Source organism: Marmota marmota, unplaced genomic scaffold (genome assembly GCF_001458135.2).
Source record: "Marmota marmota marmota unplaced genomic scaffold, marMar, whole genome shotgun sequence".
Classification (NCBI taxonomy): domain Eukaryota; kingdom Metazoa; phylum Chordata; class Mammalia; order Rodentia; family Sciuridae; genus Marmota; species Marmota marmota.
The window spans coordinates 18,477,977-18,502,720 of record NW_026000240.1 but is presented as its reverse complement, the minus strand read 5'-3'; the positions used below and the strand labels follow the sequence as shown (position 1 = coordinate 18,502,720).

At 36.3% G+C, this 24,744-nt stretch overlaps 1 protein-coding gene across 3 annotated transcripts in view; it reads right to left on the bottom strand.

Annotated features, from left to right (window-relative positions):
- Window positions 1-458: 458 nt before the first annotated feature.
- Window positions 459-24,744, bottom strand: part of LOC107143331 (phospholipid scramblase 1) — a 25,488-nt gene continuing 1,202 nt past the window's right edge. Inside the window, exons 2-9 of one of the 3 annotated variants that reach the window (XM_015486970.2) lie at window positions 20,162-20,187; window positions 17,314-17,394; window positions 13,881-14,113; window positions 12,528-12,570; window positions 9,258-9,478; window positions 8,980-9,141; window positions 3,806-3,967; window positions 459-734 (exon numbers count right to left, since the gene is read on the bottom strand). In XM_015486970.2, coding sequence (XP_015342456.1) covers window positions 702-734; window positions 3,806-3,967; window positions 8,980-9,141; window positions 9,258-9,478; window positions 12,528-12,570; window positions 13,881-14,113; window positions 17,314-17,394; window positions 20,162-20,174 — 948 coding nt within the window. In that variant the 5' untranslated portion in view covers window positions 20,175-20,187 and the 3' untranslated portion in view covers window positions 459-701. Of the gene's footprint in view, window positions 735-3,805; window positions 3,968-8,979; window positions 9,142-9,257; window positions 9,479-12,527; window positions 12,571-13,880; window positions 14,114-17,313; window positions 17,395-20,161; window positions 20,188-24,744 lie in introns of those variants that run through there. The other 2 variants (XM_048793905.1, XM_048793906.1) reach the window with 2 other exon arrangements.

The following is a 24,744-nucleotide window of genomic DNA, read 5'->3' as shown; positions in this document are numbered from 1 at the left end:
AAAACATTTAAAATTGGTAATTTATTGTCTTGTCAGTGTGAAAATTATTCTTTTAACAGAAGTATGGTTAGCAGGAACATTTAAACATACTGTGATTCCCTAGAGAACAAAATCCTCATCTATGCTTCCTAAATAATATCCATATTGAGTTGTATTTGACTGTAGTGGCAAAGAAAGCAGAAACTTATTTTTAACTTAAAGAAAAATTTATTGGTGCATTATAATTATACATAAAACAATTTGAATAGATAGTATTTGCAAAATAACATTAGGTGTTTTATGAAATAAATTGTAACTAAATGTAATAGAATAATCTATAATTTTATATTAAAGTTACTTTAAGGCTTTAATTTTGTTACAAAACAAAAAGCAAATGAGAGATTATAACTCAAAGCAGTTTTCAATATGAAGCTTCATTTCAAAATATAAAATATGCTATGTACTTTTTCTGAAATTCACAGTGAATATTAAAAAATATATAAAAATATACATATGTAAGCCAATGATTCAGAAAACCATTTCTTTAAGAAGCAAAACCATACAACTGAACTTGTAGGCATCACAGTTTTATTCATACACATGTGAGCACTTTTAATAATGAAAAAAAAAAACCACTGAATTTTCCTTTTAGTAGCCTCAATCAATATGCAGTCCCCCAATTTTCTGAGGATACTTTCATTAGTACATCACACTTCTCATTTTCATTCCTGATTTCTTTCAAAAAACATGAAGTCCTGTAAAGGAGCAAAAATATGGAAATGAATTTTCGGCAAAAAAGCTGAGATAAATTTTCAGATAAGCAAGCTCAAGATATGACCACACACAGTAACACATCTGTCAAACAAGAAAAACTAAGTGTCATAAGTGAATCAGGGAAAAGTCTGCAACTGTGTAAGGTCCACTTTCACCTTTCCATCCCCACAGCAATCAAACTACATTTATTTATTTGTTTGTTTGTTTGTTTGTTTGTTGCAGACAGACACAATACCTTCATTTATTTATTCATTCATTCATTTATTTTTTATGTGGTGCTGAGGATCAAACCCAGTGCCTCACATATGCTAGGCAAGCACTCTACCACTGAGCTACAGCCCCAGAGCCTTGTTTATTAATACCTATATGTACTTAATCAATCTGTTAATTCTCTAATTTCTACTTCTGTCATCCCCTTTGAAATCTTTATCTTTCAATCTGTCTTCCTTAGATTTTCGTAGTCCTTCTCTAGTAAGGTAACTTCTGTAGAGACATGCACCCTGTCAGATTTGCGGGGCATAATGAGAACCACCTTAGAATGTACTACAGATGGAAGTTGGTTTCCCAGGTTAATCAAACCTGTGTCCCCCAGCTTATTTTATTCCGAGAAACAAGGATTTCCAGCTAAACCCTTTCTTCTTCAACTTCAGTCAAATTCTATGGATTTTATTTCTCAAGTACCTATTCTTTTCCTTTATCCTGGCAGAGGTGATTATTAACCATTCCTACAAATCATTGGCTTTTGGGCTGGGGTTGTGGCTCAGAGGTAGAGCGCTCGCCTCGCACGTGCGAAACCCTGGGTTCGATCCTCAGCACCACGTACAAAAATAAACAATGAAATAAAGGTGTTGTGAACAACTACAACTAAAAAATAAATATTAAAAAAAAAATCACTGGCTTTACAATATTGCAATTTTATCTCCTTTCAATCCCTTTTCCATATGGGCACCAGCATTTATCTTTCTAAAGGTTGAATTTATAACTATTTTATTATGCCTCATTTTAAAACAACCATTAATTACATAATTTTCAATGAATCAATCTGTATCTTTGAAAAATTGCTCAATCTTTAGAAGTTCTTTTAAAAAAAAATTTAAATGGACACATAAAAACTACATTTATGGGTTCCACTTTTCAAGAGACCTATACATGGGGTCATGTCAGGTTATACATAGCTACTTCCTTAAACAATGAGCATTTTTTTTTTGTGGTGAAAACATTCTAAATCCCTTTTTTCTAGCTTTCTTGAAATATGCAGCATGTTATTGCTATGTCTAGTCCTTAGTAATACACTAGGACTTATTCATTTTTAACTATATCTTAAGTTTCTTTAGCAATAGACCACAGAAATTTCCTAATAATCCTCTACTATACCACTTCCAGCCCCATTTCCCATCAATTTAAACAGTCTCAGCTTTCTTTCTTACCCTGAGCACCATACCTTTCATACTCTCTGCTTTGGTTAAACAGTTTCCTTAAGGTTAAGGTTAAATGTACATTTTAGGGAGAAAGAACACAACTTTTTTTTTCACTTATTGAACATACAATTTCCACCTAAGCTTTATTATAGGAAGTAGTAAATACTTTAGAAATAATAGAAATAATAAAAAAAGCCCCAGCAACTGCTAATCCAGCTTCAACAATGATTAATATGACCAATTTTACTTCCATCTATTACTCTGTCCTCTAAATTCTTTTGTCCTCACACCTGTTATTTCAAAACAAATTTATGATATCAAACATTTCATGATGGAACACTTCATTATTCCTCTCTAAAATATATGAAATCTGTTTTTATATATTATCATCATCATATCTAAAACACCTTGATAATTCCTTCCTATCATTAAGTAGCCAGCCAATGTTCAAATTTCCCTGAAGTCTTACCAATGCCTTTTTGTATAGGTTTGTTTGGATTAATATCTAAACATGATCTATAAACTATACTAGGTTGGTGGCTCTTAAGCCATCTGCTTTATTTTATCGTTTTTACTTACTTCAATGCCTATTTATCAAAGGAATTGAGGTCCTTTGTCTTGTTGTTGTTTGGTAATAGAAGTTGAACCCAAGGGCACTTAACTACCGAACCACATCCCCAGCCACTTCTGTATTTTATTTAGAGACAGGGTCTTGCTAAGTTGCTTAGGACCTGGATAAATTGCTGAGATTGGCAATCTTCCTGCCTCAGCCATCCAAGATGCTAGGATTATAGGTGTGCACCACCATGCCAGGCTTGGAAATGGGTCCCTTTTGCTGTACATTTTCTTACTTTTTTCTGAAAGATTTCATCCCCAGGTCAATGTTTAAGATAAGCATATAGTGTTTCAAATTTTGGCCACAAAGTAATCATCTCAGAGCTGTAAATAGATTAAAGAGATTTCAGTTCAAACAGATTTAGGAGGAATCTGAACATGGGGAGTTTGAAAGATACTTAGGTATTTCTAGTGTACAGCTGAAGTGAAGAATAATTCCTCTGTCTCCATAATCCTTAACTTGGGTCATTTTGAAATCATCTACACACATTTTTGATTCCGCACATTTGACTTGGTTGAATTGAGGTATGGCCTGGTACTTGGATTTCAAAAGGTTTAGAAGCACTGCTCTATCCCATGTATTTCTGATAAATTGGTAGTTGGATCCAGAAGCTACATTGTAGTGTTTACTTCTGTTGCTGTTTATACTCCTATCTTATGATTTAATTTTAATTTACAAATGAGTCAAGATAAAGTTTCCCTGTTCAACATAGATTCCTCCCCCTTAAACATTAACATCTTCCCCAAAGCACTAATTGTGTTTTGAAACAAAAAACTCCAAGTCAAAGACCCTCAGCACGATACATAAAAGTCCTCTCTTGTCTTCTGAAAATGCATAGACCCTTCAGACAGAAACTAGTCCCCTGTGTATCCAAAGTGTCAGATTCAAATAGAATTTTGAACCTTGGGTGAAATGGGAATCTTTGTAGAAGGTCATTTTGGAATACATAGTTTACTGAACCTTTCAAAATGGTACTAGAGAGACCCTCTGTAACCAGGATCAGTAGGAAGACACTCACGATGAGGAAGCAGGCTCCAAGCATCACAGCCTTCATTTTCACATCAAGGTCTAGAGGGAACTGAATCCCAAAATTATCAGCGTCAGTAAATGCCTCTCTCAAAAACCCAGTCCAGTGCTTGGAAATCTTGCCAACCAGAGATTCTTCATCAAGAGATTTAATCTGCATTGAAAAAATAAATAAATAAAGACAGTGATTTTTAGAAAATTTACAGCAAAGCTATAAAATGACACAAGTAGTGTATTAAAATTCTGCCCATATATAACTATGAATGTGCAGCCCTCATTAGATACATGCAGGCTCCTGTGTCTATTTATGGATATGTGAAAAAAAAAAAAGTTTTATTGCACAGAAAAAGAATTAATAAATGTAGTTTGCGAAATATCTAATATTCCTATTTTGCATTAATACAGATTATAATAAGTTATTTGAGTTGATCCAAAACAAAATTTAAGCAGAAAGGTATTAAAAATGTGATAAAATTTCTATAAGCCATGAGGAAGATAATTTAAAAGAAAAAAAACCCTCTTATTAGATTTCTGCTTTAAGAAATATGACAGAGGACTCATTACCAGGCATGGTGAGTAGAGAAACAGGACATGCCTAGAAAAGACTGGCTGTTTGAGTGAAGGAACTGACCAATGTGTAACTTTTTATGGGCTGTCCCAGGGTGGGATAAAGGCACGACTTGGGGGATGTAAACAGTAATGTCTAAAGCATCTGCTTTTGCAGCTCCATCAGAGGAAAGCCCAGGGCCATCACAGAATTGAGCAGACTGTGCCTGGATTAATGCCACTCAGGTAGACAGGTGGGGACTGAACACCACTGACACTTGTCTGGCCATGTACATCTAGGATTCTGTTAAACAAAGAGGAAGTGAGTCCTTCTCAAATGTGCACAAGGTACCACAAGTGCTAGCAACATACCCTGAGGCCCCTGTTGCAGGCTGGGACCTACTAAACAAATCTGGGTAGAATACAAAATGTTGGCCCATTTCATTTGGGTGGTGGTAGATGGCATCTTAAAAAATCTGAAGTACACTTCTGATATGAAATTGCAATAGCCTGGATTATTGTTCCTTGAATATTCATTTCATTTTACTTCCTGTGTAGGCCCAGGATTCTTCCTGTGCATGACTGAGCAGGAGTGGGTGGCTATGTGACTGCTTGACCAAGGTGTTTGCAGGTGACATGAATAGTGTTCTTCAACATGGCTACCTGGTCTGACCTGGCTCTTGCTCTGCAGTGGAAACCTATTAGAAAACCTCATCCCACTTGCTGCTGTGGTTACAGCCCTACAACACACATATATGAACAGAATCTAGACCAATTTGCAAATTAAGTCTGAACTGTCCATCTGAACATAGCTATATCCATTGAAGTACACTTGACCTCCAGATATAGGCATAAGAAAAAATGCTTCTGGTTTTAAGCCACTGAATTTTAGTAGTTAGGTGAGATGAGACAATGTCATGATAAACAAAGCCAATACAAATCCTGGCTTATACCTGTTAGTATTTTATTTGCAATACTGCCATTTAAGCATTTGAAAACTTTATTCTATCTTTCAATTTTGAAATATTTTTTAAAATGAAAAATGAAACTTCATAACTTGGCAGCCATCAAAATCTCAACACTACATTGATAAAGATATTGCCACTTACCATTTTTGATTACTACAGCAAAAATTACAAATTAAACAGAATTTATGTCAGAAGTAGAAAATGTCCATTTTTATTTGGCATGAATTGAAAATGTGAATAATAATCTCTAGCTAAAGAGTTTTCAGGACTTGGGGGATGGGGATATAGCTCAGTTGGTAGAGTGCTTGCCTTGCATGCACAAGGCCTTGGGTTCAATCCCCAGCACCACCAAAAAAAAAAGAGTTTTCAGGACAAGAAAAAATTGTAGCAAATTTTAGGTAACATATAATAAAATTTTAACCTCTGGAAATAAAAAATTAATATTATGTTATTATAAAAATTTAAAATGCATAAATTGAATACAAATAATTGGTGAATAATATTATAAAAGGGAAACCTTAGACTCATATGAAATATAAATAAAAAAATCTGAATTGTAATATTGCACATAGTAACTGAGTATGTATCAAGGGCATAAAATGTAATAAATTATGACATATAAAAATGGTTGCCGATAAGATTTTCAAATGAAGAATTTATATAACATTTGGGATATTCTTGATATGAAGACATAACAATTATTAAGCAATTTCACCCTCATAACAACCATATTATGAATTCAGACTTCAAACAAACAAGACTGGAGTGGGTTGCGTTTCATGTGGGCATATTTTTCCCCTACCATGAATCTTTGAAGGAGTAACACTCTCATCTACATGGACAGATGGTCCACTTGGCTCTCCTACTCATCCTTGAGATAATAGTCTCTCAGACTCAACTACCATCTGCATGGTGAAAACTCCCAACTCTTTCCTCTACATAAGCAAGATCCAACATGACCTAAATATAAAAGATTAGCTTCCAACAAATCAACAGTCTACCCCCAACTACATGATTTTTAACTTGGTCAATGGTATCATTATTCATTAGACTTCTCAAACATCTGACATCAGAATGATAACATCAGAATCATCTCTAAATTTTCTTTCACCCTTCATGGACATCAAGGGCATGAAATCAGCCACCCTCAGTGTACCTGGGAAATGTATCTTTGGAATCAGTCTTTAAAGTGACTCTCACTCCTGCTGTCGATCAAGCTATTCATAACCTCTTTCACTCAAAGGGGCTAGGTTGTGGCTCAGTGATAGAGCACTTGCCTAGCATGTGAGGCACTGATTTGATTCTCAGCATAAATAAATAAATTCTCATCTAAATAAATAAAATAAAGGTCCATTGACAACTCAATAAAGGTCCATTGATGACTAAAAAATATATTAAAATATCAACCTTCACATTATAAACCCTCTAGACAATGAATCAAGTGAATGCTTCTCAATTCTGTCAGAGATGGTACCTAGATATTATTATTCTAGATGCGTAGGGGAGAAGTCAATTCATTACAAATAATGGTTGCTTTAAGAAATCCCCAGAAAATGAATGCTGGATGTAGTCTCAATTCCTTAGCATCCAATATAAGAATTTAAAAATGATTCTCCAGTGTTTCCACTTATATCCCAAAATAAAATATATGCCAACTAAATTTGTTCATATCACTCCTTAAGGAACAATTATCGTTTTTCTTCTCTGACTCTGTGATAGACATGTCATCTCCTGCATGCAGAATGATGACTGTCCATACACCATATGAAGTTTTTATACACACACACACACACTACACACTATACAAATTCCTTTACAACTTCCTTTTAAAAGTTTCTACATCACATGTATTTTCTTAAGAGTTCACCATCTGCGTTGTTAGACTGTGAAGTCTATGAGAGAACGGATTCACCACATATAACCAGATTCTAACAGAGGAATTGAAATCCATATGGATAGAGAAGGAAAACAGATAATAGAATAAAGCTGGATGGTGAGAAACCTTAGGAAGATGTGGGGAGAATACCAGATTTCCCACATGACATTGTGAGTAGCCCCTATTCAGCTTTAGGATAGTTTAGCCCATTCTCTAGAAAGGTGGGATCCAGTTTATCATACTTTCTGATTTTCTAGAAGAAACAAGAAATCGAGGATAAATTATAAAATGTCCCCATATTTAAGCATTTTGCAACAAAAAGAATTGGATTATAAGTTGAGAACTGTCGTAAGGAAATTCTCCCATGTAGTAAATACTTGAATATATTATAGTTCCAAAGCCCTAATTTGTACAGGGATAAATCAGAGATCCCAGAGCAGCACAATTTGGGCAGTATGTATTATACAGTAATCTCTCCTGATCTGTGAGTCTTGCATGCCAGGACCCCCAACAGAGCCTGAAACCACAGAGAGTAATACATGCTATGTGTACTGTTTTTTCTTATAAAATGCCATACCTACAATAAACTTTCATTTGTAAATTGGGCACAGGTAAGAGATTAGTAATGATTACTAATAATAAAATAGAAAAATATAGCTATATGGTATAATGAAAATTATGTGAATATGGTTTCCCTCTTTCTCACTCAAAATATCTTATTATCCTGTTGTGATCTGTCTTGTAGTGACATAAGATGAGACAATGTCTGTGTGACCAGATGAAGTTCCGTAAGTGACGGAGGCACCATGACATACAATTAGTGTACTATGCAAGGGTTACGTGAACTCAAACTGTGGGAGTAGCTAGCTGCCCTGGTAACCAACTAATGGGTCAGTTACTAGTGGCACTCTTATCCAGTGAGAGTGCCCTGGAAGAGGGTGTCTCATGTCCAGCTGGACCAGAGGATTGTGGCTTGAGATTTCATCACACTACTCCAAATGGCACGCAAGTAAAAATTTAGAAACTGCATATTTCTGGAAAGTTTAATTTAATATTGTCAGGCCACAATTCACTGTGGAAAACTGAAACTACAGAAATTGAAACTAGAAAAAAGGAATCATTGGTAGCAACTTTATTAAAACTATCTCTATGCAACTGGGCTCTTTCTAAGAACTCAAAAACATCAACATGGCCTTGTCAACATGACCTAGAACATTCATGGCCTGTAACACAGAAGAGGAGGGCTCTGGGGTGTCAGGCAATCAGACCTAGATGATAAGGCTTAGCATTCTGTTTAAAGCAGATGGGCTGGGGATGTGGCTCAAGCGGTAGCACGCTCGTCTGGCATGCGTGCAGCCCGGGTTCGATCCTCAGCACCACATACAAACAAAGGTGTTGTGTCCGCCGAAAACTAAAAAATAAATATTAAAATTCTCTCTTTCTAAAAAAAAATGCCATATTTAAAAAATAAATAAATAAAGCAGATAACACACGGTGTCACTATTCAGAAACTACCATGTTTAAGTGCTACACATTTTGCCTGTTTTTATTTGACTACACATCTCTGCTGCTGCTTCTTTTTTTTTTTCCCTATTGAGTATGATCGATACTGACCTCTAGAGTAGTGACCATCACTCAGACTGAAGTTAGATACGTGAGCACATTACCTCTCTTTTGAGGTATCAGAGCACAATACTTATTCCATGTGTTTATGATAATAAAATTATCTTCTTATGTTAGGAAAGCAAGTCTTATAAACATTATGACTATTCTTACCTCAAAATCAACATCTGAACAACAACTGCACACAACACAGGGACCGGTAATTTTCAGTACATCCTCTCTCTTCTCGTTTTGAATTGTAAACTTGGGCAGACACGGGTGCCAGTTCTGAATAACGTAACCTATGGGTATCCCAGGAGGAGCTTGTACTTCTATCTACAAAAGCAAAAGAATATATAAAATGTGATAACCATCTTAACGTCCAGGTTGAATGAAAGGGTGAAAATGCTTGCTGAACTCTTCACAGACTGCCCTGGCTATGGCACACGGACCTCCTGAAGGCAGCAGGGGCAACAGCAGCTGCTACATGCCAGTGGTCTATGCAGGGTTATGACTTCTCGGCCCAAATTGTCAAGAACCTTCAAGGTGAAAGGTCTAGCGGATCCAAAGCAATTTCGGGTACAGCAGTCATTTTCTTCCACTGCGAAGTACACCCTCTGTCCAAGACTGTTCTTGATTTCATACTTGTTATTAGTTTCAAAGCCTGTTAAGACTAAAAACACAAAGGAGGAAATCATAATCATCATTGTGTTAAGAATGTGGACTCTACCTAAGATGTTATCATATCCAGCTAGAGCAATTTGGGAAGATATCCCAGGTAGTTCAGGAAAGAGGGAAAAGATGTTTAGCAGTGAACCAGACCAATAAAAGAAAACAAGGCAAAAGGAGGAGGAGGAAAGTATCTTAAATAAGAAAAACTGAATCTTTAGGAGAGATGGGGTAATGGAAATAAGTGGTGTTAGCAAATGCCATAGGTTCTGTCATAATGGGAGGCTCTGCTGCTCAGGGTGGGTGCAGTGCTGGAGGTGGGCACAGGGGGGCTCAGTACTCAAGTATTATGGAGGGGTTATAGGATGTTTGCTGTGTTTGTATTCTATGAACTACTTTATTAAATCCATTGGGTTAAGATCTTGTGTTATAAATGATACTTAGGTCTTAGCTTTTACACTTTGAGCAAAAGGAATGAGAGGGGTGATCTTGATGCAATCATGTACAAAAGGACAGAGTGGGAAAAGAATGTGAATCAGAACATCACGCGGGGCCAGTGCACCTTGGTTAGATCAGCAGTTGTTATTCATCAGGTGAAGCTGGGTATTGGACAAGTGGGGAGGTAGACCATGGGCATCCAAAGTGAGCTCTACACCTTTAGGGTGCTAAACCCTTCATGAGGGAAAACAGAGGGATATAGCATCTCACCAATGCCCCCCTCATATTGATCCACACACTGGAAACCTCTGTTTTTACAGAGCCGAGAAGGAGTAGTTAATATTCCCTTGTCCACAGCCCTAGAATTCTTGGGTCACGGTATGTCAGAAGACTGACAAAACAACAAGTGATTAAAAGAAATACATGGAGGCCCAAATAACTCTCTCATGTCTGCATGGAAGGACTTCATGAGGATAGAGAGACATCAGTCAAAAGTTCTATCAACACGAACTTCCTCAGGTGTCTTTGGTGGGATTCAGAGTCCCGCCCATCTGCTGTAGCCAAATATTTAGAGAGGAAAAAAGTTAAAGTGGCTTTGAGAGGACTAATTTTTCACTAATTGCTTCATTAATACCTTAATCTCAGAAATCTTCAACTTCTTTATTTGTTGAATAGCATGGGTTTATATAATCTATGATTTTCCTTAAAAAAGATGAAAATAAAACAACATAATTTCATGTTTTTGTGTTTCCTTTCTGATAAGTTTTGAATTGAGGAAAAATGTGAGTGCCTAATTTGCTGACAGAAACTGAGAAATCATGTTATTCACATAACTCATAATATGAAAAAAATATCACTGACTTTACACATTGGGCAAAAAAAAAAAGAGAGAGAAAGAGAAAATTAAGGACTACCTTTTTAAAAAATTTTTTTTGGGGGACTGGGGATTGAACCCAGTGGTGCTTAACCACTAGCCAGTGCTGACACTGGCCTAAACTGAAGAATTAAATACTAGTAAATTTAAAAATTATATTTCAAGATGAAGCTATATAACATATTCTCAAATATTTAAAATGCTTATAAATCTAAAAAGAGATAAGTTTATATGCTATGGAATATATGGTGTCTGGCTATGAGGATTTTATAACTTAAATGACATATACCACAGAATAAAATATTTTCAAAATTTAAAACAATAAAGGACTCCCTTTTAGGGACCTGGCATGGTGGCACATGCCTGTAATCCCAGTGGCTCAGGAGGCTGAGGCAGGAGGATTGTAAGTTCCAAGCCAGCCTCAGCAAAACCGAGGTACTAAGCAACTCAGTGAGATCTTATCTCTAAATAAAATACAAAATAGGCCTAGGATGTGGCTTTGTGGTTAAGTGCCACTGAGTTCAATCCCTGGTGCAAGAGAGGAAAAAAAAGAACTCCCTTTTAGAGTAATGTTAAAAGAAACTAATCAAAATGATGAATAATACAAACATCTAATAATTGACATTATTAATACCTTAAATGTCATAGGTGACAATTGTGTAATTTCATAAAATCCATTACCCTGCTTACATAGTTTATATTCACCCTTGGAAAGGAACTTTGCAAAAGACGGGGTTTAACAGATGTATTCTACAAATATGCCGAGTTTCTATTATTCTCTGGTATCTGGAATAATGGTTCCTATATCTCCCTGAGTGTCATTCCCTAGTAGCTTCCCTGAAGGATCTAGTGACTTCCCAAGTTTATTACTGCATCTGGAAGCCCTGGACCTTTGGAAGCATCTGGAGGCCCACTCTGGAGCAGCAATACTCTTGCAGAAGAGGCCTCCAGACCAGCAGTGACCCAGTGACCCTGCACCCCAGGAAATAACACGCAGATCACAGAATGCACATTCCACAGGGTTCGTCTGATTTCCCAAGAGAAACCGTGGGCATGAATGATAATTTTCTAAAACATCCCCATCTTGCAGAGTGTGGTGGCACATACTTGTAATCTCAACAATTTGGGAGACTGAGGCAGGAGGATCTCAAATTTGAGACCAGCTTCAGCAACTTAGTGAGAATCTCAGCAATTTGGTGAGACCCTGTCTCAAAATAAAGAAGAAAAAAATCTGTAACAGGGAGAATGGAGATATAGTTCAGAGGTAAAATGCACCTGGGTTTAATATCCAGTAGCAAAATCATCCGCCTCTGAATCCAGAGATCACTTGCTTTGGAGATGTATTAAGGTGGCTGAATTGACTCTTTCCCCTTCTCAAGGTGATCTCAAGTTGGGAGAAAAGTGTTCAAGTGGTAAAAGTCCAGTAAAATGCTAAAAAAACTTTTAGTGATTTGAAAAGAGAGAGAAGTAAAAGTAAATCTTGATAGTTTCCTTGTAATATTCGTATCTAATATCTATATCATAAGGATATATACCCACTATACTCATATTTACCATTGGACTAATTTTCACAAATGAATTGCTGATAATGTACATGATGAATTATGATAAAATTTCAAACAGACATTTAAAAATAACCTGTTTAACTGTTTCACGTGATTAAGAGTACTACCTTTGCAGTGACTGATAATGCTTTTATCTGCATAAATCTAGAAATATGATGGATATAATGAATACACACCTTCCAGAAGCTCAACTTGCTGATGAACCAGAATCTGATCTATCTGTTAAAGGAAAAAGAAAATTCACATAGACAATTGTCAAAATTTAATGTTATCAATGTTTAACAGTTTACATTACTGGTTAGTATAAAACTAAAGTTAACATTTTTTATTGGTGAAATATTTGTTGAAAATTTTCACCATTAATCTGGGAAACTTTAGACCAAATAAAACTGTCTTACACTGAAATTAAAAACAACAACAAAAATATATAGTTTTTTGAGGAAGAGGCTCAAGAGAGGTATGGATAATTTTTTAATCATTTAAAAAATTATCTGTCAAGTTTCAAAAATTGTAAGTGTAATATCATCAGTTGTAGTCACTAATAATTTCATCTATGTATTTTATGAGATCCTGATTTTTAAAATATGTGTTTCAGAATTTTTTGAAAAAATATGACAATGACCAAAAAATTCCTATGGTATGTGCTGCTTGAAAACATTACAAAAAATTAAATTATTACAGTGTGAGTCTGAGGGACCCCTGACTTACTGAGCAGTGGCTAGACATGGTAAGAATACTGGTTCTCAAGTGTATAGACACTGAACACTCAGCCCTTGATGTTCCTATTTCACCCAGCTGATGTCTCACATTAAACTATGTTCAACTTCATATTGCTGAAATTCATATCATGTAGGACAGTAAAATCCTGGCCTTTTTTTTTTTCTCTTCCTTATTGGTGGCATTTATAAAACTGGGCCTTCCAAAGAACAAAAGTATCATCATAAATATGTAGTTTTATTGGATATAAAAAGATGAGTCATACACAAAATTTTAACTCTTTGTTTGGTGCCATTTATTAAAACTTGGCAATAAATTTTATTTAAAGTTCTTCTTTTCTTTTAATCCAAAGAAACTATGTAGTGTTGAAAGAAAAGCACTGTGTTCAGTACCAAAGTCCAAGTTATACAGCCAATCTCACTGCCATGGGGGTTTGACCCTGGGCAATGTGTGTGACTCTTATCTCACTCTCCTCTCCTGAAAAAAATGCTGTTAATTATAGAATGTTATAGATTCTCTATAAAGAGTAAGACAACACATGTATTATGCTTAGGATGAATACTAGAAAATAGTGCTTAAAAATTTTGCTATTGGCTCATATCACAGGTTTAATTCAAGGTCACAAAAAACACAATTACCCAGACCTTTGTGCTTTGATTAAAAAGTGAACTTCAATGAGAGGAATCAGTCATCTGTCAGCAGAAAATGTTTTACCATTTTCGAATTTGATGAAATATTCATTTGTTACCTTCGTTATGTAAGTTGGAAGCACAGGTTTGTCTTTCACGAGTATTTTATGTATCTGAAATTACCTGAGTTAAATATTCCAATCCAGGTGGGCAGTCTAGTGGAGGGGGCGGTGCAGGCATCCATGGTGTCCCTACAGGCCCACCTGGTTGGTTTTGGACAGGGAAGCCGACTGGGCCAGCACCTGTATAGTTGGGTGGTGGGATTGGGTAGCCAGCCTGGGGACCTAGATAGGCACCCTGGGGTGGTCCTGGGTAGCCAGGCTGCATTCCTGGGTAGCCACTGTGTCCTGGAGGTCCTGAAACAAGAGTCATTGAAATAATATGTATCTGCACAGAAAACTGGAACCATCAACCCACTTACAATTACCCCAGCTATCTATGATCTGACCTCTAAATTCAGAAATCTAGTATCAATGAGGTTTAAATTTTTCTTTTAATCTTTCAGGTTTTTCATTGCAATATCTGTGGTTTCAGATCTACTCTCTTTTGAGGGTAGTGGGTTGAAATAAGAGCTAGTCGGCTGCCCTGCTTTCAGCATTCAAAACTTAGATGGAAAGAAAAAAAAAAATAAAAACTTGAACACGTGAGAAAGTGAAAGAAAATAAACTATGACCTAGAGCCAATGACATAAACATCCTGGCAGGCCTTCAAGGACAGGAGAAAAGGCATTGCAGAAGATCTAAACTAAAGTCCTGGGCATTTCAAGCACCAAAGCACCTAAAGAACAAAGCAACTCTGGAATTCTAACAAAGGATAGCTCCTGTGACTATAGACCTGGAGTGTATTTTTTTTCTCTCTCTCTCTCTTTCCCTGAGGGATGTTTGGGAAGATTTGGAGATTTTTTTTTTTTTTTGGTCACAAGCATGATACTGGTGACCGGTGGGTAGAAGGCAGGGCTGCTGCTCAATATCCTAAAGTACCCAGAACAGTCTCCTGGAAACCAAGAACTTCCAAGCCCAAAATATTTCCATGCCACTGTTGAGAAATCCAGGTACAGAGGTAAAGGTATGCATCCTTCTAGCACATTCCAGATACTTACCTGGATTAACAGTGTGCTTGGAGTTTTAGTCCACACTGTATTCATTAATAAACCCCATTATGATATTTAGTTTAGAAATTTAAATTTCACATTATAACAACCAATATGCTCTCTGGAAATAAGGAAGGCAAACATTGTGAGAGGCAAAATTCTTTGGAGTAGTTAATAAACAGTAGAAAAAGACATTTAGTAGGCATATACTCTATATTCTCTGAATGTGTGATTACCATGAAGTTTTATAAGCTTATTTACAGAGCAGGAATTTCAAAGATTACGATATACTTTCTAAAGACTATGTTCCACTATGTTTTACCATTAAAAGTCATATAAAATTGAATACTCAGAACAGGACATTTATTCTGACAAAATTCACATACCAAAACATTAAGGCTAATGGGCTGGGGGCGTAGATCAGTGGTAGAGCACTTGTCTAGCAGGCACGAGGCCCTGGGTTCAGTTCTAACACCAGAAAAATAAATGAATAAATAAAATTACTGAATCAACTTAAAAATGGAAGCTAACAACCGAATGAACCTCATAATAGTGTTTTTAAATTAAGATTTTATAAACTATTCCTTCTATAGTGAAGAGATACTCAAAGGTAATAAATTTGTCACAAACTCTGTTATAGAATTGAGGGATTCAGCTACCCATGGGGAAACCATCTCTTTTGGGGGTCAACTTCTGGGAGATAAAAAAACAAAAAGATTTCCTTTTGGTGTCATGGAGAAAATATGGGGGAGATGGCAGCAGAGGAAGCTACTTTAGATAGATCTAATTTATTTTGGAATCTAAAGATAACAAGGGAAAAGTTTTATATTAAGATCTGGTAAGAAATCACCCAAGAGGAAGGAAAAGCAAAGATAAACCCAGACTTGGGGAATGAATGTGTCATGCTTGTGAACAGAAGGCCCTAAGAGAGGATGAACAGCAGTGGCCCTCAGTAGAACAATAGGAAACAGTTCATCTGCAGACAAGGTGGGGAGGCATGGTCAGGAGCTGCTATTTTCTTCCCCCTGTGATCAGCAGGCATTGGAGGATTCTGAGGAGAAAAGTGAGTTCCATGATGTCATTTGTATCTTACAACATTTTTCAAAAGTGTTGAGCCCTAGGATTCACAATGGGAAACACAGAGGCAATCCTTGTCCCTCTTGCCTAATGGGAGATACAATTTTATATGTACCCTATTCTAGAGTGCTCTAGCACCAGTAGGACTTTCTAGCTGGAATTGGAAAAAAATGCTTTGAAGTAAGGGGCCAGGGTTTTATGACTCTATATGCAGAAGGTAGTTATTGAGATGGGAAATGGAAGTGTAGGTGGATTCTCCCTGAGGGATCCCCTCTCAGCTAAGATCCAGAAGACTCACAGCAGTTGAATAGGTCAAAGGCACAGAACATTCCAGAAAATAGTCCCTGCATAGTAACACACATAGGCCTTTAAAAATCTGAAAGATGTCCAGTCTAGCTGACCAGCAGAGAGCCTGCTTTAAGAAGCATTCAAAGTGAAAGAGGGTAAAGGCTCCTATGACCCACTCTGGGCACTTATCCTAAGAGTAATGAGGATTCAGTGAAGGAGAGCTGAACACACATCTGTGATGGGAAGAGATTAATGTTTTTAAAGATCACAGGCCTCAGGGCAAAGTCCTCAGGAGATAAGTCAACAGAGATGTGGAGGTTTGAGCTAATTGCATATATTATTGACATGATTATAATCTTCTGGTTGATTATTCCTCAAATCAAAGGATTAAGCATAGAGGATTACCTAAAATATGGATAACTGTCTCATTTATATAAATCCAAATTGATTTAACATAATATTAATGCATAAATGACCAACACTTTTCATTTATTATTTGCATTGTGCTCATAGTTTTCTTTGTATTTGCATTTAACCTCCAAAGCAACCTGAATTAGAGAAAACATTACCCCCAATTATAGATAATAAAAGTGAGGCTTTGAGGTACAGCAGCTTGTTCAGGACCATCACACAACTGTTAATCCAGAATGTAGAACTTGAAACCTGACATTGTCCAATATTGTCTGTGCCTCAGATTTTCCATATGCATTAAGGGGGATAATCAATAGTACAGTGGTCCTTCATTCAGTATCCAGGGGGATTGGTCCTAGGATCCCCCTGGGATATCAAAGCCAAAGATGCTCAAGTCTTTTATATATAAAATGGTACAGTATTTGCATATGACCTATGCAAATCCTTGCATAGATTTTAAGTCATCTCTAGACTATTTATAATGCCTCACACAATGTAAATCCTACATAAGTAGTTGTTACACTATGTTGTAACGATGAGGAAGAAGTCAGTAAAAAAGCAATTACTTTAGTGCAATTTCGAGAAAAAAGAACAACTAAAATAAAGAAACTTTCCCCCTCACTCTTCTTCTGTCCCTAGGGAATATCAATTGTTTAATGTTACTCTTTCTTTTTTAATCAAATATTTTACCTTGGAATGCTGTTGGTGGATATGGAGGGGAATATCCAGCATCAAAACTCGTTCCTGGTTGGGGAGCATCAATTGGCATGTCTGCAATTCAAACAGAGGTAAATGTATGTTTGTTTAAATAAAATATATATTAGAAAGCAAAAATCATTGTCCTTAGATAATATTCACTATGTGGTTTTAAGCTATATTGAAACAAAGTAAATTCATTTACCCTAAGTTGTGTCTGTCATGAGAGCTAATTTTTTTCAATTATGTTAATGTATGCTCAGTTCTAGGTTTTGATTTTGTGATAAAAAGATAGTTTTAAAACCACCTGCAATTCATGAAGAAAGCAGTAAATAAAACTAATTGGATGTGGCAATGGTCACAGGATTGTGGATGATTTTTAAAGTATCTGTAATCACTGCTATCCAGGGGGATATCACAATTAGCTTTAAAAAAAATTGTAAATATAAAACTTGTACTTCAGTATCTATTTCATGCTTATTGTGAAACTACACTGATAAGGTTGAAACATATAAAATTTCCAAAATAAAACTCATTCTGACCTACAAAATCCATGTTTAATTATAATATACTAACATTTAACTGTTATCTACCAATTATCTGCTTGAATAGTTCAACTTCCTAGTTCTTCATATTCTTTTTTCCCTAGTGATTCATTTATCTACCCAACCCATCAATAAATATTTACTCAGTAGTTCCTGTGTCACCCATAGGCTTTAGGGCTGCAGTGGCCCTGCCTTCACAGAAATGATGGTCTAGTGGACACTAAACTTATATTATTCTCACCTCTACTTCCTTATGGGTTACCGACTGGAAATTCAGAATTGTTTGTTTTGGGATCGTGAAGACATGACACAGATATAGAAGGAAATATTAATTGGACTTTGAATCTCATATTTTCTGTATGTGTCTGTATTATGAACTTCCAAAGGCCACTCAACTCCTGTAATTTTACTGGCTTATCAGGAAGCAGACTGCACCTCCCTCCCTTTCAATCAGTGTGGTAATACCTTCAGCAGAATGTAGTCACCAAAACTGCAAATTCAAGCAATGAAAAATCTCCTACTTGAATTAGGATTTTCCTTGGACAGACACCACAATGTCTCAAACTACCACAGTTCTCTGATATAGCACAGGTCATTTCATCCCAACCATCCTCTTCTGTTTCTCAGCTAGAAAAGCAGCCCAGCTCCCTAGTTCTCCAGCTTTTAGGATCTTGCCTGCAGCCCCACTTCCAATGTGAGTTAGAAAACACTGGGATCAGACTAACAAGCATGATTGTTTGAATTATGTACCACACACACATCCTCAAGAAGAGACAGACTCAGAAAACTGGAGCTCATTATCTCTGGGTTTGGGTACCAGTGCAATGATCCTAATTCAGGATTACCAGGAGGAATTCACACACATACACACACACACACACACACACACAAATAAGTGAATGGGCAGATGTTCATGTAGATCAAAAAGAATACAAAGAGAATAGGAATTAAGGTCTATTTCTGTATTTCTAAAATGCAACATAGAACTATTACATTGTCTTGAAGATATTATATTTTTATGTCTCCATATGTGTATTCATATATGTATGTGCATATTTACGCATGTACATATACATATTTTATTTTTATGCTCATGTGTGTATATATGTGTGTGTGTGTGTGTGTGTATATATATATATATATATATATATATATATATATATATATATATATATAACTGAAAAGATAAAAGGTGGGCATGACCATGGACAAATTAACTTTTCTGAATTGAAGTATCTCAGAGCTTCTAGTATATGAAGCATTACATCTATATAAATTTACTTTTGTGGGGTGGGCACTGGGGATTGAATCCAGGGGTTCTTTACCACTGAACTATACCCCCAATCTTTTTTGGGAGGGACAGGGGGGATGACAGGGTCTTGCTAAGTGGCTAAGGCTGCCCTCAAACTTGTAATCTTCTTAAAATAAACCTACTTTATAAAAGTTTAAGTTTTACAAATAAAATTAAGCCAATATAGCAGTCATTAAGATCACAGTTGGGCACAGTGGAGCCTGTCATCCCAGAGGCTCAGGAGGCCGAGGCAAGATGGTCACCAGTTCAAGGCCAGCTTCAGCAAAAGCGAGGTGCTAAGCAACGTGGTGAGACCCTGTCTCTAAATAAAATAGAAAATAAGGCTGGGGATGTGGCTCAGTGGTCAAATGCCCCTGAGTTCAATCCTGATACCAAAAAAAAAAAAAAAAAGATTATTTAAGACATTGATCAGGGCTTGAATTATTGTGAGAGACATATATGTTTTTAGCTATCTCCATAAAAATAAAAGGGAGAACACACATCATTTCAGAAAAACAGGATTTGGTTTCTGGTATTTTTCCTAACATGTAGATAACATTAAGATTGATATTTATTTAAGCCTATACACATGTGTATATTCTGAAAAATGTATGAGTATATATATCTGAGATTTTCATTACCATCACCTGACATAGTGAATTTATTATGTTAATAAGTAGGACTTGAATAAATCTTCTGTGTATAAAATGCACAGAGAGTAGAAAAATTGTTCTTGATGAAATACAGTATACTTATCTATTTACCAACAAGTCCAATATGTTGCTCTCACTAAGACTTTCCTATTATTAATGAAAAAAGATTGTTGGTGGTGAATATTGTGTACACCTTTAGAGTAGAAATACTGAACTAGACATTGGATTCTGGAGCACAAACAACACAAAGCAAACTAAATTAATTCAAGAATCGAATAGAACATTGTAACAAATAGCAAGTAAATAGATTGAACATTATAGGAAAGAAAAGTAAATACTTATGAATTACTTACTGTGTTTCTCCATGATTTAAATAGTTCTGGAAAAAAAAAAAGATCTGATATTAGTGCACTGTCTATGAGTTTATAGGTCAAATATGACGGTGGAAAGACAGTCCACTAGAACTACAGAGTCACACTCAAGGGACAGTCCTCTTCATTAGCTGACTCTAGCCTCATCCAGGCATTGGGAGTTTCTGGGCTTGATCTGACTCCCTAGGCTGGGTTTACATATAGGACTTTGGAGGTTATCAGTCAGTCTATGACGTAGGAGTCAGCAAAAGAGCCACCAACAGTGGGTGGGCCTGGGAAGAGGAAGGGCAGCTTGTCTGAGCATGTGGGTTGGAGATAAAACAGTTGCATAACTGAATTTTGTCCCACGTTTTCACTGTAATCAGCACACATAAAATGGGGTTGGAATTTACAGTAGGTAGGGAGGAGACTGAACAGAGGTGGAAAAGCCTGAGATAGGATCAAAGTACTGCAGGACAGAAGTACTGAGTAGAAAGATCCATCAGAGAAAGAACTGTAAACAGAGACTGAATTCATATATGCAAAATCTCATGATGAATTTGGTCAACACCATATTGGTGTTGATACATTAAAAGGAATACCTATTTGCATAAAGTAGACTAAGTATCTTCACAGATACATACAAATTAAATGACTGATAAATTCTAGTACAGAAATAGGCAGTATCCCTTAGTTAATATGCTGAACTACATATCTCAAAAGTTTTTATCTGTCACCTGCATCTTTTAAGACATCAATCTTCAATAAGCTTAGTTAAATGCCTTTTAATTAATTTTAACAGTAATTTTCTTTTCTTTTTCTGTGGTGCTGGGGATTGAACCAGGGCCTTATGCATGTGAGGCAAGCACTCTACCAACTGAGGTATATCCCAGCCCTTTAACAGTAATTTTAAGGGACCTTTTTTTTTTTTCCAGTCTTTTTCAACTTGCCTACCAATATCAGAAAGGCACCAAACAGTATATTGGACAAATCCTAAATAACATCCAAAAGGAAAAACACAGGCAGAATTTTATTCTTTATATTTTGTGAACTGAATTTTAAAAAACGAAAGATCCTTTAGCTTCTGGATTGCAAACCTATACATCAGAGATGGAAAATATTTTTGTTTGTGTTTAAAAAGTATTTCTTCTTAGAACTTAGTTGTTTGGGGCTAGGAAGTCCAGCAAGCCACAAATACTTGTAAACTAGAAAGATGAGCAACTTCATAAGCTAATTTTGTACATCATGTCAGGTGGATCTTAAGGACGTAGTACTGGAAGGTTCCAGATCCCTTCCTAATGAGTACCAACTAAGAGAAAACACAGTATTTTCCTAGGGTTACAGATCATTCCCTCCTGATCCAGAAATCCTAGGAAGGGAAACTAAACAGAGTACAAAACAGGACTCAATTGTTCCTACTTGCTCTTTCTCCTCCTAGTTGGTTGCATTATTTTGAGTCTTAAAATATAAGTGAAATTGAGTACCTATTGGCAAAAATGCTGTAGAATAAAATCTGGATCCTCATTTTACTGTATACACACACATACCAGGAATTGAACCCAGGGGCTCTGAACTGAGCCACATCCCAGCCCTTTTGTATTTTATTTTGAAATAGAGACTTTCTAAGTTGCTTTGGACCTTGCTAAATTGCTGGGGCTGGCTTTGAACTCATAATCCTCCTGCCTCAACATCCAGAGCCCCTGGGATAAAAGGTGTGTGCTACAGAGCCCGGCTTTACTATAGGTTTTAAATGTAGCAATTACAAAATATCTTAAGCATTAAAACTGGTATGTCATAAGCAATGTCCAAATGTTAATTGGTTCTTTTATCTTTTCAGGTGCCAATTAATTTTAACAGTAGTTTTCTATTATAATAGAGTGCTATTTACTTGATAAATATAGTCATCTACCATGTGGGTGCCTTCTCTTCCTGACCTCTTATTGGCTGTTAGGAGCATCTTTCCGTTTTCTCAACTTTAATGGATCTATTTCAAGACATATCATTCATTTTGGAAATAATTAGGTGTGCCCTGATTGAATTAGTAAATTTAACATAACAGCTTTTAAATAATGGTTCTTGCTAATCATATATAAATATAAATAAATATATATTTTTTCCAGGAAGAGGAAATCATATTTATGATGCATCCAGAGTAAAAAGTCTATAATAAACTCATAATATATATTGTATGATTGGAATCATAATTACACCTGAACAAACAGAACTCCAAAATATAATCTGATGGTTGCATACTTCTTCCTACATTGAATGAGAACTTTGGTGGTAATTTTAGCATCATATGTTACAGAAATATATATATATATAAAGTTGTTCTGTCAAATGTCATAAGTCCCTATTGCTGCTCTGGGCTATTTGATCATTGTAAAATACTCCCACTAGGGAGAGGGAGAAAAAGGATGGAGATTTTCAGCTGTGACTTCATAACTCATACTACAGTGACAACCTCTGACCGAACACTTAGGATCCTAAAATTTTTATTGCTTTCAGAAAGTATTTTTAGAAGATCATAAAATTACTATGTCTATACAATGTACATAAAATAGATTTGGTTTATTTACCTGGATTTACTTGTTAATTATCTAACCACAAATTTCCCCCACCTCCATCTCCTGCAAACCAAAAACACAATATAAACAAGTTCAATACCAAGATGGTGACGCATGATCTGAAGAGGAAAAGGAGGGTCACTGGAGTAGGCCAGGAGAAGAAGACAAAATTTTTTGAGGATAGTCAAAAATTAAGTGATTTTAACGTCCTTCTCATTATGTTTGTGGGTAAACTGTGTGCATTTAAAAATGTTTCATGAACAGCTAATGAGAAAAATATTGCATCTGTTTAATTGTGGTTATGTTAATAGATAAGCAGAGCAAAACAAGGGCATTTACAGGAATGGGGGGAGGGGGAGGAAAGGGGAAAGGGAAGTAATTTGATACAGCAGGACACAGACTTGCAAAATAGGTGTCTGATGCAGGATGGAGGCAGATTTTAAGTGCAAAGTAGCTTGTAACAGGAAGTCTTCCGTAAAATCCACTTCTGTAGTTTGGGCTCAAGAAAACAAAACAAATGTGCTTAGAACCATTTTGGAAAGAAAGGATAGTGGAATGAAATAGACATTATTATTGCTGTGTGTATATACATGACTGCATGACCAATGTGATTCTGCAACCTGTACACTCAGAAAAAATGAGAAATTATATCCCATCTGATTCAAATGTATGATATGTCAAGGTCATTGTACTGTCATGTGTAACTAATTAAAACAAATAAAAAATTTTTTAAAAAGATACAAACCTAAAAAAAAAACATTTGGGGATAGAATCTTATAGTATTTTACTGTAAACCTTGAATAAGAATGTAGATCATACATCTACTCAGACAAACTTAGTAGTGTCCAGGGTTTTACAAAACTAACAATAAACCAAAGAGGTGAAAGAAACAAAAACTCATCTTCCAAGTCGGCTCCCAACTTTCAATGACATTTGTTAGAGACCGCCTTTAATGTAATGCCTTTCATATGTAAGACAGAAAAGTTTTGTTGCTCTTGTGGCCATGTACATTTTTTTTTTACTAGGCCAGATAAGGATTTTCTAAGCATTTATCAAACAAAATTTGGAAAGCAAACATTTGTTAGTATTTATTAACGGGGGTATTGGGCACTATGCAATATTGTGTTATAGTGTGTGTGTGAGTGTGTATGAAACACATACATTCATGGTACACACATCCTCCTGTATGCTTACATAAACATTTACCATCTCAGTATTCACCAAGTGGAAAACGTGATTCTCAAGAGTACTAATTTTAGATATAGAACAAGCAAGTCTCTATCCAGGCATTTGAGTACTATACAAAGGCACTTGGGGATTTAAACAATTAAGATAATTAAATTACTACAGGTAGATGACATATCTAAATCCTTACTTAGATGATAGCTGTGAGGGTATTGTCAGGAAAGCTAAAAAAAATGTCTATAAGCATCCAGGTCATGAAGTTATGCTTGTGGGGTGTATACCAGGGACACTGAATGGGGGCGGGGGGAGGGGGACACCACACCTCAGAAGTGCAGACTCCCAGAAGTGTCTTGACTCACCCAGGAATGAGAGGTCGGTGAGATGGCAGAACAGGGAAGGGAGAAGCTCCTCAGAGGTGAGGATGGAGGGTGCACAGGGGCAGTTCACCTACTGTAATGTCCCTCCGCCTGTGCGCTAAGCCCCTTACAGATCTTGGTCTATCATCCACCTTATTTACACGCTGCTTTTCTATCCAAATGTAGAAACTCATTTTTTTTTTTTTAATTTCCGTGTGTGCTCATTGTTCAAAGCCCTACTTAAGAGAAAGTTCTGCTGTAAGGCAGGATCAGGAAGGGGAAAGAGCCCTGATATGCCTAAGACTTCTCACCAAGCTGAAGCTCTCTAACATGTCTCCAGTTGCCAAACTTGAAGAAGTGACTCTGGTTTCTGGAACTGGGAAGTGGTCCTGCCCAGCCATCCAGGAATCCAAGGCATCAATAAAACACCCCCCCCCCCCTGGGCCCGGGGGTGGGGGTGCACTAAGGAGCAGCAGGC